Source organism: Saccostrea echinata, unplaced genomic scaffold (genome assembly GCF_033153115.1).
Source record: "Saccostrea echinata isolate AGI-Se365-2 ecotype Australia unplaced genomic scaffold, CSIRO_AGI_Sech_v1 ptg000054l, whole genome shotgun sequence".
NCBI classification, from domain to species: domain Eukaryota; kingdom Metazoa; phylum Mollusca; class Bivalvia; order Ostreida; family Ostreidae; genus Saccostrea; species Saccostrea echinata.
The window spans coordinates 49,497,473-49,515,882 of NW_026889803.1; the positions used below are offsets into that span (position 1 = coordinate 49,497,473).

General features: G+C 33.3%; 1 protein-coding gene across 2 annotated transcripts; it reads right to left on the reverse strand.

The window, feature by feature from the left end:
- Window positions 1-2,090: 2,090 nt before the first annotated feature.
- On the reverse strand, window positions 2,091-18,364 carry LOC133205574 (FK506-binding protein 5-like). 2 transcript variants are annotated; one of them, XM_061341413.1, is made up of 6 exons: window positions 17,735-18,364; window positions 16,271-16,324; window positions 14,156-14,680; window positions 8,207-8,253; window positions 7,952-8,098; window positions 2,091-3,088 (listed from the first exon to the last, which is right to left on the reverse strand). In XM_061341413.1, the coding sequence occupies exons 1-6, from the start codon at window positions 18,186-18,188 to the stop codon at window positions 3,002-3,004; spliced, it is 1,314 nt and encodes a 437-aa protein (XP_061197397.1). In that variant the 5' UTR covers window positions 18,189-18,364; the 3' UTR covers window positions 2,091-3,001. The 2 variants fall into 2 exon arrangements, with proteins under 2 accessions (XP_061197397.1, XP_061197398.1); XM_061341414.1 differs by lacking the exon at window positions 16,271-16,324 and having other exon boundaries at window positions 2,093-3,088; window positions 17,735-18,362.
- Window positions 18,365-18,410: the final 46 nt, after the last annotated feature.

An 18,410-nucleotide genomic window follows, 5' to 3' on the forward strand; every position in this document is an offset into this window, starting at 1 on the left:
ACTGGCATGCCAGAGGTCCTGGATTCAAATCCATTCAGAGAGACACAAACATGTCTCTATTACATTTGGTGCCCAACATAGTACCTGGGTATTCTCTAGCAGGTGAAAGTAATTGCCCCTAGAACTTCGCCCCACAGGTGTTGACACTCCAAAGGAGATAAGGACATCTCGTTCTCTGGAGGAGGGAGGAGGCATGGTAGTGTAAGACATATGACATCTTACTATCTTGGGCTTGTAGGTTAGCCCTTTTAATAGTTTGATTGGTAGAGTACTGAACTGGCATGCCAGAGGACCAGAGTTCACATCTATTCTGAGGCACAAATCTGTCTCTGTTTCACTTATATTATGGTCTGTATGAAAATCTACCTGAATTTGTTGATTTTTATTGTCTTTTCCAAGGTGTACTTTAAGGACAGATGATACAAACTTTTATCAAAAATCTTGAAAATAACAAGTCAACTGTATATAAATAAAATCAATATGTTTAACTGCATAGATTTTTATTTTTCAATAAAATTTTTCACAATAACTTGATTTAAAGTGACAAAAAGTTGCATAGATTGATAAGGAAAGCTGCAGAAAGGGGGAATTTTGAACATTGTAGAAAGTTTACAATTTCTTAATATTGTAGAAATTTATTATTCGAATCATTTATATATGTACTACCAAAATTGGTTAAAAAATATTTATCAATCCAGGCATCCTTTTCTTTGTTTGTATCGTTTCTTCTTAAAGTTACAAATCTTTTGACAAGGAAGTGAAGGTTACTGAAACTGCAGGTGCAATTTATGAATTACCATTATAAAATCTTGAAACTGAAGTGGTATGTGATACAGATGGACAAGAATTTGTGATCAGTTTACGTTTTATGGACAGCCAGTGGTTGTGTGAATGATCCATAAGTGCAAGTAGAAGATGTCAAAACCTGTTTATTTATTTCCTTGTTTATTAGTCCCCTACCGGAGAAACCGGTTTCCTCTGCATCTGTCCCTCTGTCTGTCCCACTTGGTTTTCCGCACTTTTTTCCTAAACGCTTGCAGATATTGGGTCAGGCTGATTTTTAGTATGCGAGTGTATCTTGATGAGTTAAAGATCAAGTTTGCATTTCGTTCCACTTCATTGATTTTTGACCGAATTACGACCTTTTCAATTTTTTAGGGTTTTTCGCATTTTTTTAAAAACGCTTGCAGTTATTGACCTGATTTTTGGTATCTGACTTTACCTTGATTAGTTATAGATCAAGTTTGCATTTCGTTCCGCTTCAATGATTTTTGGTGGAATTACGGCTTTTTCAATTTTTAACTGGAACCAGATTACACTTGCCAGTAGAGGACTAGTATTGCTAATGCAATACTCTAAGAATGCTTGTTTATATTTAAATAAAACATTCAGAGCAGAAAGAAAAAGCTTTCAAACGGTTAAGATTTTTTTTTTTTTTTTGGTATTCATAGAAATTGAATATATCAAGCTAATTTACACGTAATGTTTGATAATATAGCAATTAAAAATGTACTGCAAAAACTTTTTCCATGTTTTATAAAACACCTTGGGATAATTTATCTTTTCTGCCAAAAAAAAAAAAGATCAAGAATAAAAAATTAAGCTTTTAATTTGCTTAAAAAACAAATTTTAAGAAGCGAGTAGTAAAACTGAGATATACAGCTGTAAAATGGCTCTACTTTTATATCACTGCTCTTACAACATATTAAATCATAAGTCGTTGGTATAACATTTAAATATTTATATCTCTTAAATATCTATATCTCTTAAAATATGTGTAAAAATATATTTATTCCATCACAGACGACATAGTCAAATTGACATAAAAACGACCATTTGAAATTTTACATCAAACTTCTGAAAAAGAAAATTCCATTACTTAAAAAAATGTGAAAGTCACACTTGAAAAAAATGTTACAACTAGGAAACACTCTATGACAAGAACTTATTATAATTTGAGAAGAAAATACAAAGCAGAATAGTGACTTGTAAAATTAACATCCATAAAAAACAACACTAATTTTTGTATTGAATTTCAGAATACTTTTAAATTAGATACGGAATTTTTGTAGTGATAGTGATCATGATAGTACTAGATTCACATTCAGTATTACATATACGTCTTGATGAGAAAATGTTAAAATTGAATAAAATGTACAAAAATAAATCTACAAATACGCTGTTAAAATTTAAACAGGTCCATGTTTATAAAATGAAAGACAAAGGTACATACATAACTTCTGAACATGAAACTCTAATGATGCATTTACATAATCTTATTACAGTAATAATTTCGTATTAATATAATCTCTCTCATAACTTAATGAACAGAGCAAAAAATGACAAGCACCACTGATCTGCCATTTAAATATGAAAATTTTGTAGGTTCTAAAGCAACAAGAAATTTGTGTATGAAAAAGAAAAATGCAGAATTACTCCAGATAGAATAAACTTAACATGAACCACTGGAGCAACTTAACTCTTGACCTCAGGGTTCAGTTTACAATGCCTTATTGATTTCAAGAATAGAGCAGTGCAAGTAAAAGTCATACCCTGAACATTTGTTATAGATTTGCATGGAGAAACACTAATCATATTTTTGACTCTATAGGGTGAATTCTTCAGCCCCCTGGTAAATTGACAGTGTATTCTCCATATTATGGCCTCAATTTGACTGACTCTGGGAGACGAAGTTGACTAGAGTTCTCTGTCATGTCTTAATATTTCTGTTCATTGTATAGCAAACAACCTCTTGTTAATTCCTCCTACTAGCCATCCTATGACTATAAGCAGTACAGAATGATGAAACCAAGCACAAGAGACAAGATAGGCACGTCACAAAGATTTCGCAAAGACACATGTGGACTAGATAGGCATGCCACAAAGATTTCACAGAAACACCTTTGGACTTCCGTCAGTTTGACTGCTGTATACCCAGGGTAAATCCCTTAACTACCGTCTGGAAACAAGCACCTTCTTACTGAAACCTTATGTACTGATGTTATGTTATACTTATTCCTTTCTTCTCACAAAATTCTTTAAATCTCTTGTTCTCAAGTTCTGTCATAATTTTGTTGAGGGCATATATCTTCAAGGGAAAAAAAAATAGAATTGGTTTAAGTTATTCAGTGAAATACATACTAAAATGAATACATGCCTATAACAGAAGATTTTTTTTCTGCAAGAAGTTCAAGTAATGAAAACTGACCTATAACAAATCAAGGATACAAGTTTTTTTTATTGTTCTCTACTGGTGTGTCATACCCATATTCTATATATTCAATGCAATTTGTAAAGGCGTGTACAGCTGAATTTCAGTATCTCTGTTAACACTGATATGTGAAAATGAGTTGAAAGTCCACCTTCTCTTTACTTATTTTAACCTCAATATATATCTCAAACTCTCAGATATCTCAGTCTTTTCTTAGTCCCATCAAGTTTGAGATAAAGAGGTTTGATTCTTATATACATGTATATAAATTACTTCTGATGATGTGCAGACTTCCACTTAACAATTTATCTCACTATGTCATATCCAATCCAATTCTAGGGATTTTATCGGTATACCGGTGTCATATAATATATTGAACCTCATGATATTTTGAACCCGGGTTCAAAATATCGCTGCGAAATATTGCACCCCTCATAAAATATTGAACCCAGGGTTCAAAATATTATGGCCATAATATTTTGAACCCGGGTTTAATATATTATAGCCTAATGACCATAATATTTTGAACCCGGGGGTTCAATATATAATAGCCTTATGGCCATAATATTTTGAACCCCATTACAGACATTCTCTGTTTAAAGCTTAGGGGTTTGAAAGATTATGGCATTGAACTGTTGTACCTCCTAATTTTTAATTTTTTTGGTAGGTTGGATTTATGGCTGTAAAATGTTGTATCCCTGTTAGACATATATGTGTAGAAGGGTGTTCAAAAATTAATGTTGCTAATTATATTGACCTAAAAATAATTTTTTTGAATGGTACCTTTTTTCATCTCCTTTTTATTACCGAATCTATTTGTGTTTAATTAAGAGAAATTAAGAATTTAATTTATTTATTCTGACATTAAAGTCCTAAGTAAACTACAACATTTAAAGTGTTTTTAACCACTTCTTTTGTCTTTTGTGGAGAGTTATTATTTACATGGACTTTGTCAAAAAATGGATCCTAAACTAATTACCAACAATTTGTGGGGTTTTCGTATACAAGAGGCCCAAGGGCCTTAACGGTCACCTGAGTATAATTCAACACTGTAAAGGATCCATAGAAGTATAAAATGAAATTAACTGATAGCCGAAGCAATGTTGCCCAAGAATTTCAAAAATCTGGTAAAAATACCCTTGCTTATTGTAACTTGCTAGACTCGAGTGATCTCCTTGGGATCATACTTGGTTTTCCCAAGTCTTACAGGGATGATAATGAATGCAAAATATACAAATACAATGGACAATTGCCTGTTGTGCAAGGTATTCAACATATATATACAGATATGTTTTTGTCACTTGCCTTAAGTGCTACAATTCAGTACACATAGACATGGGTATACAACTGGCTATTTGCCACTTGTCTAATTACAATAAGTCATCTGGCTCTCTGTGATTCTTTGTTCACTTTGATAAAAAGCATAAAACAACTTTATCCAGTCTCTTGTCAACTTAGACTCTACCAGTGATAAAATATCATCAACTGTCAAACAGATCACCACAATGTAGACATATTATACAATTACAACTTTTGCTAAATATATAAATAATCTTTATGTCGGTCTTTTATATAGCTTTCCAGGCAAGAATCTGATTTTGAGCATGCTTTTCTCATTTAAACCAAACATTCATTTTTATTTTGTTTTTAATAAATATATATATAACATTCTTTCTTGTATTCTCAATCAATCAAAAAACCTATTAATTAAATTATACACAAGGATTTCTTGATTAACAATATCTAGCAAAGGGGAGTAACTCTCATTTGCTTAACTTATTACGATTTTGAACTCTGCCTCCTAGATACCCAGGAGCATAGGAAAGGCACATTTTCAAAGCATTAATGCATTTTTGCTAACTAATCAATAGAGCCCCACCTAAGCACAAGAACCCCTGAGTCAGGGTCCATGATTGAAATTCACAATTTTGGAAGAGGCACTCTTCCTCATCATAACTATGTACTTAGTTCACCGACAGAAAGAAAATTTTCAAAGACTTAATGCATTTTCACTATATAATCAATAGAGCCCCGCCCTAACACTAGAACCCCTGACCCTGGGGCCATGAAATTCACAATTTTTTGAAGAGGCACTCTTGCTCTTCATAACTATGCACTAAGTTAGTTTATTTAATACCCAGGAGCAGAGAAGAAGATTGTCAAAGAATTAATGCAATTTTACTATATAATCAATAAAGCCCCACCCTAACACCAGAACCCCTAACCCAGGGGCCATGAAATTCACAATTTCTGAGGAGGCAGTCATGCTCATCTTAACTATGCACTAAGTTAGTTTATTTAATACCCAGGAGCAGAGAAGAAGATTTTCAAAGAATTAATGCATTTTCACTATATAATCAATAGAGCCCCGCCCTAAAACCAGAACCCCTGACCCTGAGCCATGAAATTCACAATTTGGAAGAGGCACTCTTCCTCATCATAACTATGTACTTAGTTAGTTTATTTAATACTCAGGAGCAGAGAAGAAGATTTTCAATGAATTCATGCATTTTCACTATATAATCAATAGAGCCCTGCCCTGACACCAGAACCCCTGACCCTGGGGGCCATGAATTTCACAATTTTTGGTAGAGGGCTCAATGCTTATTACAATCATGCCAACAGTTTGAATGCTTGATGTCCAGGAGTAAAGAAGATTTTTAAAGATTGCATTAATTTTGGTGGTTTTAGCCCCATCCCTCAGGCCCCAGGAGGACAGGGGCCATGAAATTCACAATTTTTGTTCCCCTTCACCGATAGATGCTATGTGCCAAATTTGGTTGAAATTGGTTAAGCAGTTTCAGAGAAGAAGCTAAAAATGTTAAAATGTTAACGCATGATGCACGACGACAGATGAAAACGGATAGCAATAGGTCACCGGAGTGACTCAGGTGACCTAAAAAGGGTAGGGGACTCAATATTTTATGGTCATAACTCTTGAACCCCCCTAACTCTTAAATTAAAAGGGTAGGGGGACTCAATATTTTATGATCATCATATCTTGAACCCCCCTACCTCTTAAATTAAAAGGGTAGAGGACTCAATATTTTATGGTCATATCTTGAACCCCCCTAATTCTTAAATTAAAACGGTAGAAGACTCAATAGTTTATGGTCATAATATATCTAACCCCCCTCCCTCTTAAATTGAATGGATAGGGGGACTCAATATTTTATGGTCATAATATATTGAACCCCCCTATCTCTTAAATTAAAAGGGTAGAAGACTCAATATTTTATGGTCCTAATATCTTGACCCCCCCTCCCCTCTGAAATCAAAAGGGTAGGGGACTCAATACTTTATGGTCATAATATCTTGAACCCCTCTCCCTCTTAAATTAAAAGGGTAGGGGACTCAACATTTTATTGTCATAATATATTGAACCCCCCTCCCTCTTCAATTAAAATGGTAGGGGACTCAATATTTTATGGACATAATATCTTGAACCCCCTCCTTCTTAAATTAAAAGGGTAGGGGACTCAACTTGAAACCCCCTCCCTCTTCAATTAAAAGGGTAGGGGACTCAATATTTTATGGTCATAATATCTTGAACCCCCCTCCCTCTTAAATTAAAAGGGTAGGGGACTCAATATTTTATGGTCATAATATCTTGAACCCACCGGGTTCAATATTTTATAAGGGGGTTCATTATATCGCAGCAAAAAAGTGAACCCGGATTCAAAATATTATGCTACACCTGTATATCGTGATTTTTTATTGCGTGATACATATCTTGATATAGAGACTAAAATACCAGTATTTGGTACCAGGTACTTAATTAAAAATTCCAGAAATTATTCATTTATTTCTTCGAACTATTAAATAAAAATTACAGGAAGTCTAAAAAAAAGTTGAAAAAAGTTAAACTACGGCATCCAAACATGCTTTTATATTATATAAATAAAAATGAAAAATGTGAAGTTATGTTTTTACAGCATATTTGTTAGAAAAATTACAGAAATTCATTAGATTACTGAAGTTGTAGTAAAAATTCCGTGTAAAAATATCACGAAGTTATCGTGATATTTTCGGAAAAAAATCGTGATATATCATGATAAGAAATTTTTGGCGATACCCATTCCTAAATGTTTCCCCCATTATCTGCTTGTCTTGAAGTTCTTAACTTTAACTAAGATTATCTGTTTTACCTTGACACCATTCTCATTCTCCCAGTTATCTCTACCATGTGAATAACATTTCTTTATGTAGAATCTGTGAATGCTAGCTCTATAATTGGTTTCATTCTAAACCTCAATAAATTAACCCTATCCACTCTTTGATCTTGAGGTCTGTCTCTACCCAAACTTGAGGTTTTTTGGCCACCTTTCTATGTTTAACTTTATCCTCTGTTTAACCTTGGGTTCTTCCCCCTTTTTCCAAGTTAACCTATATCCTCAATATCCTTTGCTTGACCTTGAGGTTTCTCCAATCCTTTCTAGCCACTTACCTCTATTACCTTTTTAACTTTAAGGTCAAGTGCCTACCCTGTCTAGGTATAACTTTATCCTCTGTTTGACTGTGAGGTCTCTCTCCCCCTTTTTGGGCTTACCTCTATCCTCTGTTTGATCTTAAGGTCACTCTCCCTTTATAGGCTTATCTCTATGTTTTGATCTTTTGCCTAACCTTTTTATAGGCTTAACTCTGTCTTTTATTGACCTTGAGGTCTTTTGCCTATCCTTTCTATGCTAACCTCATTCCTGTTTTTGACCTTCAGGTCTTTTGCCTTCTTTCTAGATTTACCTCTATCCTCTGTTTGACCTTAAGATCCTTCTCTCGCTCTTTTTGCTGCTGTTTCTCCTGCTTTGCTTGGTCATCCCTGCGTTTGGCTGACCTCTTTTGGGCTTCCTTCTCCAGAACTTGCAGTTTAACTTTGACTGCTCTTTGTGCCTAAAATATTTTTATAAAATATACTCCCTTTGAATGCCTTAGAAGTATAGCATATTATTTCGTCAAATTATGTGTTCTGACTTGTAAAATTCTATAATAGAAACATACCCTTATGTCATTCATACTTGGTATATATTCAACCTTCTTGGATGGGTCTGAAAAGAGAACAAAAAATGATGATTTTCATATTATTAAAGGTATCCAAAACATTCTGGAAAATTAAAAGAGTGGTCTCATGCACAACACATAATTTCCTATTATAAAGAAAGAAAATTTATTTCAAATTTAAACAGAGGATACCATTCTTTCACACTGCATCATGTCTGATGTTCATGACTACATGCTGACATTGTATATTCAATAAAGTGAATTGAATTGCTATTGAATTCTAATTTTGATGGCTGATATTTAATCAGCTGGTGTCCTTCAATACTGAGATAAATGGTGTTTCTAACCATATCTCTGCATGCAGATTGTGTTTAAAATTTTTGTACATAAAAATCTGTTCAGAAAGAGTACAAAGTAGTTTTATGCAGTTTGTAAGTTACAATAAATGCAAATGATAAAAAAACAAGATGTTTCAGTGACAAGATTGCCCCAACTGATGTTTTAAATATTTGAAAGTCAGAGGATAACAAAAAACTACAGGATGAAAATGATACAAAAATAAAATATACATGTATTGCCCCTTATTTATTTCTTGAATTACCAATACCACAATATACTTAAGCTGCATGAAAATGGGCACTGGTGATCAACTACAAACACATTACCAAAAATACATGTAACTCCAAAAGTCTAAATCTAAGGGCAGTAACATTGAGAAAATGGGTCAATCAACATATAACTCAAAATTGAAAAATCTGAAAGTCATCAAAATAAAGACACACGCCAAAAATCAGTTCATTATCTAAAAGCACAGTGAAAACTAGATGTATGTCCATGCCCTGCCCATGGTACATTAGTAATGCAACATGAAAATTTTTTAACAGTGTATGAACTTTGATGAAATACATGTATTATAAATAGTTTCTTGAAAAGTGAGTGTTACACTCAATAAATAGTAAAATCAAAGGTCATTGGGAAGGTCAAGGTAAAAAAAAAAAATGACACAGTTGATAAATTCTCATCAAATTATGCATCAGTGCATAAGCTTACATAAAAATATCTTGAATAGTTTCTTTAAAACTAAGCCAAATGCAAATTAAAGAAAAAAGAGGTCAAAGGGAAGGTCAAGGTCCAAAGGTTTGATGCAGTTTAACAGCATTCACCAAAATGTATCAGCGTATTAACTTTGATAAAAATATATTGATTTGTTTCTTTTAAACAGAGCTAACTTAATATTTAGAAAAGTGAGGTCAAGGTCAAAGAAAAGATCAAGGCCAAAAATACGGATAAAGTTGAATAGCTCCCACTAATTTGTATCAGCATATAAGATTTGATGAAAATATCTTGAACAGTTTCTTTGAAACTCAGCTAAACATTCGGTTAAGAAAACTGAGGTCAAGGTCAAAGAAAAGATCAAGGTCAAAAATGTTGATGAAGTTGAAAAGCTCTCACCAATAAGGCATATAAGGTTTGATAAAATTATCTTGATCAGCTTCATTGAAAATATACTAAAACATAATTTTTTTAGTTAGGTTCCTTGTTGCTGAAATGTGGAATATTATATACCCACAAGCATTTGTTTCTGTAATAAAAGTTTATCCTCAGTTATGATTAGTCCCCTACGGGTGAAACTGGAGAGGGACTAGAGGTTTCCTCCTTGTCTCTCTGTCTGTCTTTCCCTGTGTCTGTCAACCTGTTCCACTTGATTTTCTGTGCTTTTTTTCTAAACACTTGCAGATACTGCTTGCTTTTTGGAATGTGAGTCTACCTTGATGACTTACAAATCATGTTTCAATTTTATTCTGCTTTAATGATTTTTGATAGAACTATGGTCTATGGGGCATAATAGGGCATATAAAGAAAATTATACATTCACTTTTGTACATCTTTTTAACTAATAAACATCTAGCAGTCAAACACCGTTCACGGTAGCTCAGTCGGTAGAGCGCTCGCTCCGTGATCGGGAGGTCGTGAGTTCGAATCTCGGCCGCGACAGACCTAAGTCGATAAAAAATAGGTAGCAACTGTTCCTTCGCCAAGCGCTCGGCACTTTGGAGTGAAAGTTGCTGGTCTTTCGGATGAGACCTTAAAAACCGAGGCCCCGTGTCACGGCAGGCGTTGGCACGATAAAGATCCCTCACTGCTCAATGGCCCTGAGTGCCGAGTAAAGGTCAAAATTTGAAGCCCTTCACCGGTATATGGTGACGTCTCTATATGGGTGAAAAATTCTCGAATGGGACGTAAAACAATATACAATCAATCAATCAATCTAGCAGTCAAACAGGAATAGCTTGCCCTATGTAGTGTAGATTCAAGATTTTCAATGTAACCCCCCCCCTTTTCCAAGAAGGAATGGGGCCACAAAAGGGGTTTAAATGTTGTCAAAGTAATAACAAAAGGCCCATGAGCCACAATGCTCACCAGTGTAACATTGGCCCTAGCTGCTGTGCTTCAGAAGAATACTTTTATATTATTTTTGTCCCTCTTTATGCCAATGAAAAATTTTGACACTCTATTGAATATGGCTACAAAAATAAACCTCCAAGGGACCATAACATACAAAAAAATGTAACAAAATCTGTGCAAGCTTTGTTTGCTTTTGTTTAAAATCTACATTTTTTAGTCTCTTCTGAGAAAAAAAGAAGGGGAAATGACCTCACAACATAAGAGCCATTTAAAAATAAACAACATTAAGCTATGCAGGCATGTAATAAATGCAGAATGTCACTGCATGTAACCAATTTTTCTATGAAACTTTTTTCACACAGTTTGGTTATTCAGATCTTTGGTGAGGTCCTTTTGTCTCAAAATACCTTCACTTCCTTTTAAGCATTAGGAATAATTTATATATAGTTTTTTGTTCATGTTGAAAAAGTTTATGATTTCCCCTTCCTCCTGAAATCACGGAATAAAAAAAAAAGCACTGTCCTTTCCTATCACTGCTTTTGAGACTTACAAAGTATTTCTTTAAACAAAAACTGAATTTTGGAGTTTTTTAAACATACAACCACCTAAGTAGATGGAAAGAATTTCACACTACCGTGACAGGAAGCTACATTGATAATTTCCGTGTCTTGTCGACTGCTCACCAATCCACACATTTTAATTCCTCTCCGACTAACAGAACGCCATGTTCAGAAATGGTCTCCAATTAATTCACTATATTATGAATCTTTTTCAAAGTTCAAATTCTCAGAAATTCCACTTCTGAATATTCATTTAGTGTAATATACCAAATAGGACTTTCAATTCCCCCGTTTTCATTGTTTATATAATTAGATCATCCAGCCATCATCTACCTTTCACAAGAATTCAGCAATTTTGTCAATACACGGATTGTTTGTATGAGGTTTAAAGGACAAATTAAAATATTTTCTATGTTGAGTTCCTTGCACGTTAGACTTTTAAACTTATTACTTAAAACCTGAATAAGATTATTAAGCTAGGGAGAGATTCCTGGCACTAGCTGAGAAGAGAGTGATTTTTTTTACAGTAGAGATTTATAAATAATCCTAAATGACTTGCAATAAATAGTTTTCAAAATTTTTACTGCTGACAAGTGCATTCAATTTTTTGATATTCCTTGATTAATGACACTTTTAAATTAAATACTGAATTTCAGGTGGTGATACAAATCCCAAATTCACATTCTCTCAGTATTACATGGAATAGGAGATCAGAAAAATTTTGGTCAACTACATATACTAATTAACATATGAAATGAAGTTGCATAACATCTTATCATTTATAATTATAGTGATGGGAATTGGTAAGAATTTCATTATCAGTGATGGGTTTCCTGTAACTAATTATTAGTTATAAATTGAAACATAACATTTTCTAAGCAGAAAGATTTTTTTTTCTTGACATAAAATGTGCTTGTACTCACTTATCTCTTGGAAGTGTATAATTGCGACTATAATAAACTAAAAGTAACCTAGAATACTACTTAAATATACACTGTACATGTATAAAGACTTTTATATATTGTGGGAATTATGCATGTGGAGCACCTGGTAAAAAAGCATGATGTGCCATTACCGGTTGCCTTAGGGTAATAGATAGGTCATGACTGGAATCTTGCAAATATGGCTTGTTTATAATAGAACAAATTAATTGAAATAAAAATTTATATTTCAGCATTTTGGATATTATAACAATCGACTAATTTTCCTACTTATAATGCAGTAATGGTTGTTCAGTTTGTTTTCAAAAATTTAATTTAGATATGAACAAGAAGTCTCTGATGAGATTGTAGCTCTGCTGGCTTGTACTTATGACAAAGGAAGAGTAAAGTAGCACTTTGACTTGAAACTATGGCAACAATAAGTAGAATAAAATGATCCTTGGTTTAGTCTCTTTTTGTGGCAAATTTTATTGCAATTGGATTAAAACTGTAGGAGGAGTAGCCTTTCGAAAGAATTTCATAGAAATTTCTATTTTTAGTAACCATGGTAAGACAATTTGTCAAAATTATGTATCTTATACATGGTCCACTTGTATACCAAGTTTTATTTAAAATCAGACCAAAACTATAGGATGAGTAGCATTCTGAAAGAATTTCATAGAAATTTCTATTTTTAGTAAACATGGCAATAATGTTTATTGTGATCAAAAACCGATAAACGAATCAAAAGTGTAGGAGAAGTAGCAATTTGAATGAATTTCACAGAAATTTCTATTTTTAGTAACCATAGCAACATCATTCATCGAAATAAAAAACCAATATACAGTATAATGTACCTTAGTGTATTCTACATGTGTAGAAAGTTTTATTGAGATCAGTTCAAGACTGTAGGAGGAGTAGCATTTTGAAAGAATTGAATCAATAATGGCAAACATTTAAGATCTAAGAATATTTGGATTAAATTTGTCAAGTTTGTTGTTCCAAAGGGTTTCATGCCAAGTTACATGGCACTCCAGTTGTGTCAAAGGTATTTTCTGATTAGTTTTGTAGAATTTACATATCATGGAATTTTCAAATTGTTCAAGAATCCCTAAAACAAATACCAGATGAAATATAATGTTTATAACTGTACAATGTACTAGGAGTCTTTTGTTCCCCATACAGAAGAAACCCAGCTTTCTTATCTCAGATGTACTTTACCCATAGGCCACAACACTGATCTGAATCACTTCTCTTCTAGCCTCAAGATGTTTTACACTACATGAGAATTTCCTGCATATGATGTAGTTGCAGAAAATAGTAAAAGTGAATTCATCAGATGTGAATGAAAAAAAAAATGATATGACCAGCTATTGGGTACATTGGTACATGGGTGAATTTAATCAGCCATAATGTCTGCTTAGTGTTAAACTTACTGGCCATTTTTCAATTGGCTGTTACAGTTTATTTTGAATTTTTATTGGCAACTGGCCATTGGCTAATAGCAATCTTAACCCAGCATCCTAGTCCTATTAGGCCATGATTTGAACAAAGCTGAAACTACATGGGAACATATTAATTGTGGTCTTGTTTTTCTATACGAAAGTATATTTGAACAATTGAAACAGAAATTGCTTTTATGACATCAGTGTGTTAAATTAAATCATATACAGTTTTGGTAACAATTAATCTTAAGTCATAACCTACTTACAATTTTATCATTCAAAATCTTTATTATTATAAAATAGTAGATATTGATTACAGAATATTATAATTTATTGCTGTTTAAAAATTTAGAATTGAAAATACATTTCTTATATTGGCTGCAGAAAAATAATACCTATTCTAAATACCGTTACTTCCTACCATTAGTGTGTTCAACATGCCAGAAACAGTGCTTTCGATAAATAACAGCCTTTATTCTTACCCCACTTCCTTTTTTTTTTTTTTTTTTTTTTTTTTACAATTTTTAAAAGAACACTTAACATTTATCTTGGCAAAGTCACTGTAGGGCATTGCTAATTTTTACACACTTTTGTTAATTAATAAGGATTTGAACTCACCAGGAAGAGGAGTGGCAGGAGGTGCACAAGGAACCTCCATTCCACAATCCCTCACTACTCCTGACTGTTTCTCTGACAGATAAATTTTTGTAATGCGGGCAATCTCAGCATGGTTTACTCGACTAGATGAATACACAGACTTGGCAGATTGGAGAGATTCGGAGACTGATGTCCTCAAAGTGGTATCAGTTTTGACCATGAAGTTGTTGGTCATTTGTGGAAGTGATATTTGTTTTGTGCTGGGTTGGATTGTCTGACGATTTGTTGAGCTGACTGTTTTAGTCAAATCTTTCTTCTCTGAGTTTTTTCGTTCTAGAGTCTTGTGAAGAACCATTGGCTTACACATTGATTCAAGAACACCAAGCCCAGCTACACCTGTGGTCATATTCTGAGCATCATTCTGAATCACACTATGTTTTACTTTTGTTGCTACAGGAGTGCTCTGCTTACAGGCTCCGCCATTTTTACCCTGGGTAGACCTGCTCCGTAAGCCTCTACTGGATTTTGCCCGCTTTTTCCTCTTCCCTATAAAATAAGATATATATATGGTGTTGTATAATATATACAGGTTTGACTGTAGTTCTAAATATTTTTATTGTCCAAATCAGATGGAACTGAGCAAAAAAAAAAAACAACAACAACAACAAAAAACAAAAAAAAAAACAAACAAACAAACATACAAACAAATTCAAGTGCTTTTTTCATAATTAAATTTTGTAGAGGGCTAAATGAATTTTCTTTTAATTAAATGACTGATTACCAATTATTTCTATTACTCCTTATTTTGATTAACAGTATATTTCAATCGATTGTATGGATGCATTTTATATCTGTAACCAGGGATTTTCCCCTGCACTGTGTAGGGCCGAATACAGGCCCCATTCCCAATTGCAAAATCCCTCCCTTTTTCCCAAAAATGAACCCCCAAAGTTAATATGATCAAAGTTCTGGTAAAAAAAAAAAACATGGCCAGGTTTGGAAATCTAAATGAAATGAACAAAATTTTAAGAAAATTGGCTAAAACTTTATTAGGCCAATAAAAAAATATGTGTGGTTCCGGTTACCCGACCGTCCCTATTTTATACCCCCGACCCTAAACTTTTTTCTGGCAATTTTCATATTTTTTCCAGAATTTTCCCTGACTTCCATCATCGGCTCCATTATTAGTTTTAGTTTCATGCAGCGATGGCGTCCTCCTTGCAAAACATCATTTCAACACATAGTGCAAGTTGTTGATAGTGTTAAATCCAAATCAAGCTAGCATGCAGGTGTCCCCTACCAATGTTGACTAGTATATTATCACGCCACATCTAAATGTCACTTGCAAAGCAGTGATAGGTATTATTTAGAAAAATTAAGAAAATCATTTTGTTAAAAAAAAAAAAAAAAAAAAAAAATACTACCTACCTACCCTAATTTTTTTGGAGATGTAACCGGAACCACACATATTTTTTTGTTTGGCCTTATAATTGATCTATTCTCTGACTTACAGTTCTGAATAATTAAGTAAAAGATTAATTTTCTTCATCATAAGTGTTTATTTCTTGACAAACGTCATGTAATAAAACTTCCCAATAAGTCATAAAATGTTGTTATATTCCCAATTCCAAGGGCCTGGGCCCCATTCCCAAAATGGAGTGGAAAATCCCTGGTAATTGTGGACTACAAAAAATTTATTTATGTAATAATTAGGATATTCATTATGTATGTATCATCTGACACACCCTTAAACTTCATTACTAACATTCCGTTATGTACAGTACAATAGTGATGTGTCACAAGTATACGAACATATTCCTACAATCGATGAAAAGGGAAGAAGATTTCAGCAATATTTTATTTCTTCTTTATTTACAAATTTTGGTCACAAATAAATATTTTTCATGTATATTAAACTAGTGAACTCACTGCCTTGATTCTGTGCAAAATGTTAATAACACCTACCAGATTGCAAATAATAATTTTCAGAAAAAAGAACATATCTGAAGAGATGATATATACATTAACATTAACTTCCCAAATCAAACAAAACAAAAAGATTTAAATTTCAGAAACAGCATGCAGTTACAGTGAAAGAATAAACACATTGTTACAGCAATCTCTTGAAAATACGACCTTGTTTCCTCTTTTTAGTAACTTTTTGCAGCAATTTTGGAATTTTTTTCAATTCTGAAAATTATTAAAAATCACTTACCATTTTGATGGTTAATAATCTATTTAATATTTTAGCCATATCTATTAAAGCATACTAGTATACTAATGGTGTACCAGTACAAAAACAAATCAATTAAGTCTAAACCTTGAAAGATTACACAGAACTGGAGAAAAATTGTCCATTTCAATCCATTTGATTGATGGTTTTGAATGTAAATACATCATTCTGTATATGATTCACTATAGACCAATATAAGTAGATGCATGTTAAATTGGGGGGGGGGGGGGGGGGGGAAGTACGTTCCTCTCAAGTATTGTGGGATACCATAAAGAACAAAATACTATGATGTCTAGAATTCTTAAATCAAAATGAAATAATTTTTTTTAAAAAGTTCAATAATTGATACCAAAATCAAGACAGAAATGTTCCAAGTATGAATGTTTATCCAAATCAGCATAAAATGTTAAAAGAGGTTCTGTAAATGATTAACATGCATCAATCTGAGTAAAACTGGTTCTTTAAACTACTCCCAAATTTGATTTACACCTGCTTTAACTCAGAGGGCATAGTGCACCTTTTCCTATACAAAAGGATGAAATATCAATTTGATGAGTAAATCAAATGTCTTTAATCGGATAGCATGCGTAGCAGGGCACGTTCGTTCTACTAAAAGTACACATGATGGAATATACCAAAATCTTACACTTGAGTTACCATTAATCTGCATGACCAGTAACCAGTAATGAACATTCGAAATTCACTATATACAACTCGCAAAATGCAAGTTAGAACTCCCAAATTGCAAGTTTAAAATTTGGTTACTTACAAAAACTTGCGAGTTGATTTATCTAAATCAATAAAGGCTTTTATATGAAAATTGCGAGAAGTCTTGTGAAATTGCGGGTTCACTTTTTTGGTACTCGCAATTATTTACGAGCTGTAATTTTAGGGAGTTTCTACCCCTGATATCTTGACAGAAAACAAAAGACCTGCACAAAAGCACATATTTTACATATATGTTTGTTTCACAGTAACAATAATTGGCAAACTGGTAGAAGCTAAACTGGATTATACATGTAATACCAGTAATATAGTCTAGATATTAATATCAGGTACCAATACACGTCCTATTCTGAAAGTAATTATTCCATACCTATGAGGTGCAATATTCTTATTTTTTTTTTTAAACCTAAGAATATACTTAATGCGTCTCAAAGGTGTTTTGTACCAGTGTTTTCCCTAAGAACGGCTACCGGCCAAATTGACCACTTCAATTTATATAAATGCCACTTAGAAATCAAAATTTTCAACATAACTGTAATAAGGTCCACAGAGATTTTATTCATTAACCTGAACACCTATCCTTTACAATTGATCTCCAACCTTTACTCTGAAATAAAGGGAAGACACTGTTGTAAACTTACCCTTTCTGCTGGAAGACTTTGAGATGACTTTTTGATTGTGTTCGGTAAGTTGTACATCCTCTTCTTTGTTGTCAGTTTGTGGAGTAGTGAGTCGACTGTTGATGGGCTGTGTAGCTCCTAAATCTATCCTGTCACTTACATTGCTAGATGTGGGTCGTGCATTAGATTCTGCTGTTAATAATCTGAAATGCGAGTCTAAGTTATTTATTAAATTGTTATCTGCTTCGTCTTTGTTGACTCGACTTTGGAGTCTTTCTACATCAAGTTTTTTCTCGTTAAATAACAAGCTGCTGCTGTTGTGAGTAAATTTGATGACAGCAGTTTGGGGCGTATTATCAATGTACATGGACATGCGATTGCTTATTATTCCTCCGAATTTCCTCGAATCTGTTTGGTATTGACTTGCGTCGAAAGTAACTGCAAAGCCCTCTCCCGTGTATGCACCGGTGGTCATCCTGCATTTTCTCAATTACTTTGCTTTACATAATACTGAATCTTGCAAAAACCCAGCGTCCAAGTACGATTTTCTGATTATTGAGCTACATTGAAAATTGTTTGCGCGCCCATAGCAACCGTTCGGAACACTTCGGAATTCAATTTCGATCTCGATTAAAAATACTTCTATATTTAAACTCGGGTTCAAGATTCATTTAATCTTATCTTATAAACACGTGTT

Excerpts from the sequence above, each read along its gene's own strand:
- LOC133205574 (XM_061341413.1), bottom strand. The coding sequence starts at position 18,188 with ATGACCACCGGTGCATACACGGGAGAGGGCTTTGCAGTTACTTTCGAC. Across the intron at positions 16,325-17,734 it reads AAAGTCTTCCAGCAGAAAGG|AATTGAAAAAAATTCCAAAA; the intron begins GTAAGTTTACAA and ends AATAATTTTCAG. Across the intron at positions 3,089-7,951 it reads AGGTCAAACAGAGGATAGAG|ATATATGCCCTCAACAAAAT; the intron begins GTAAATCTAGAA and ends TTTCCCTTGAAG.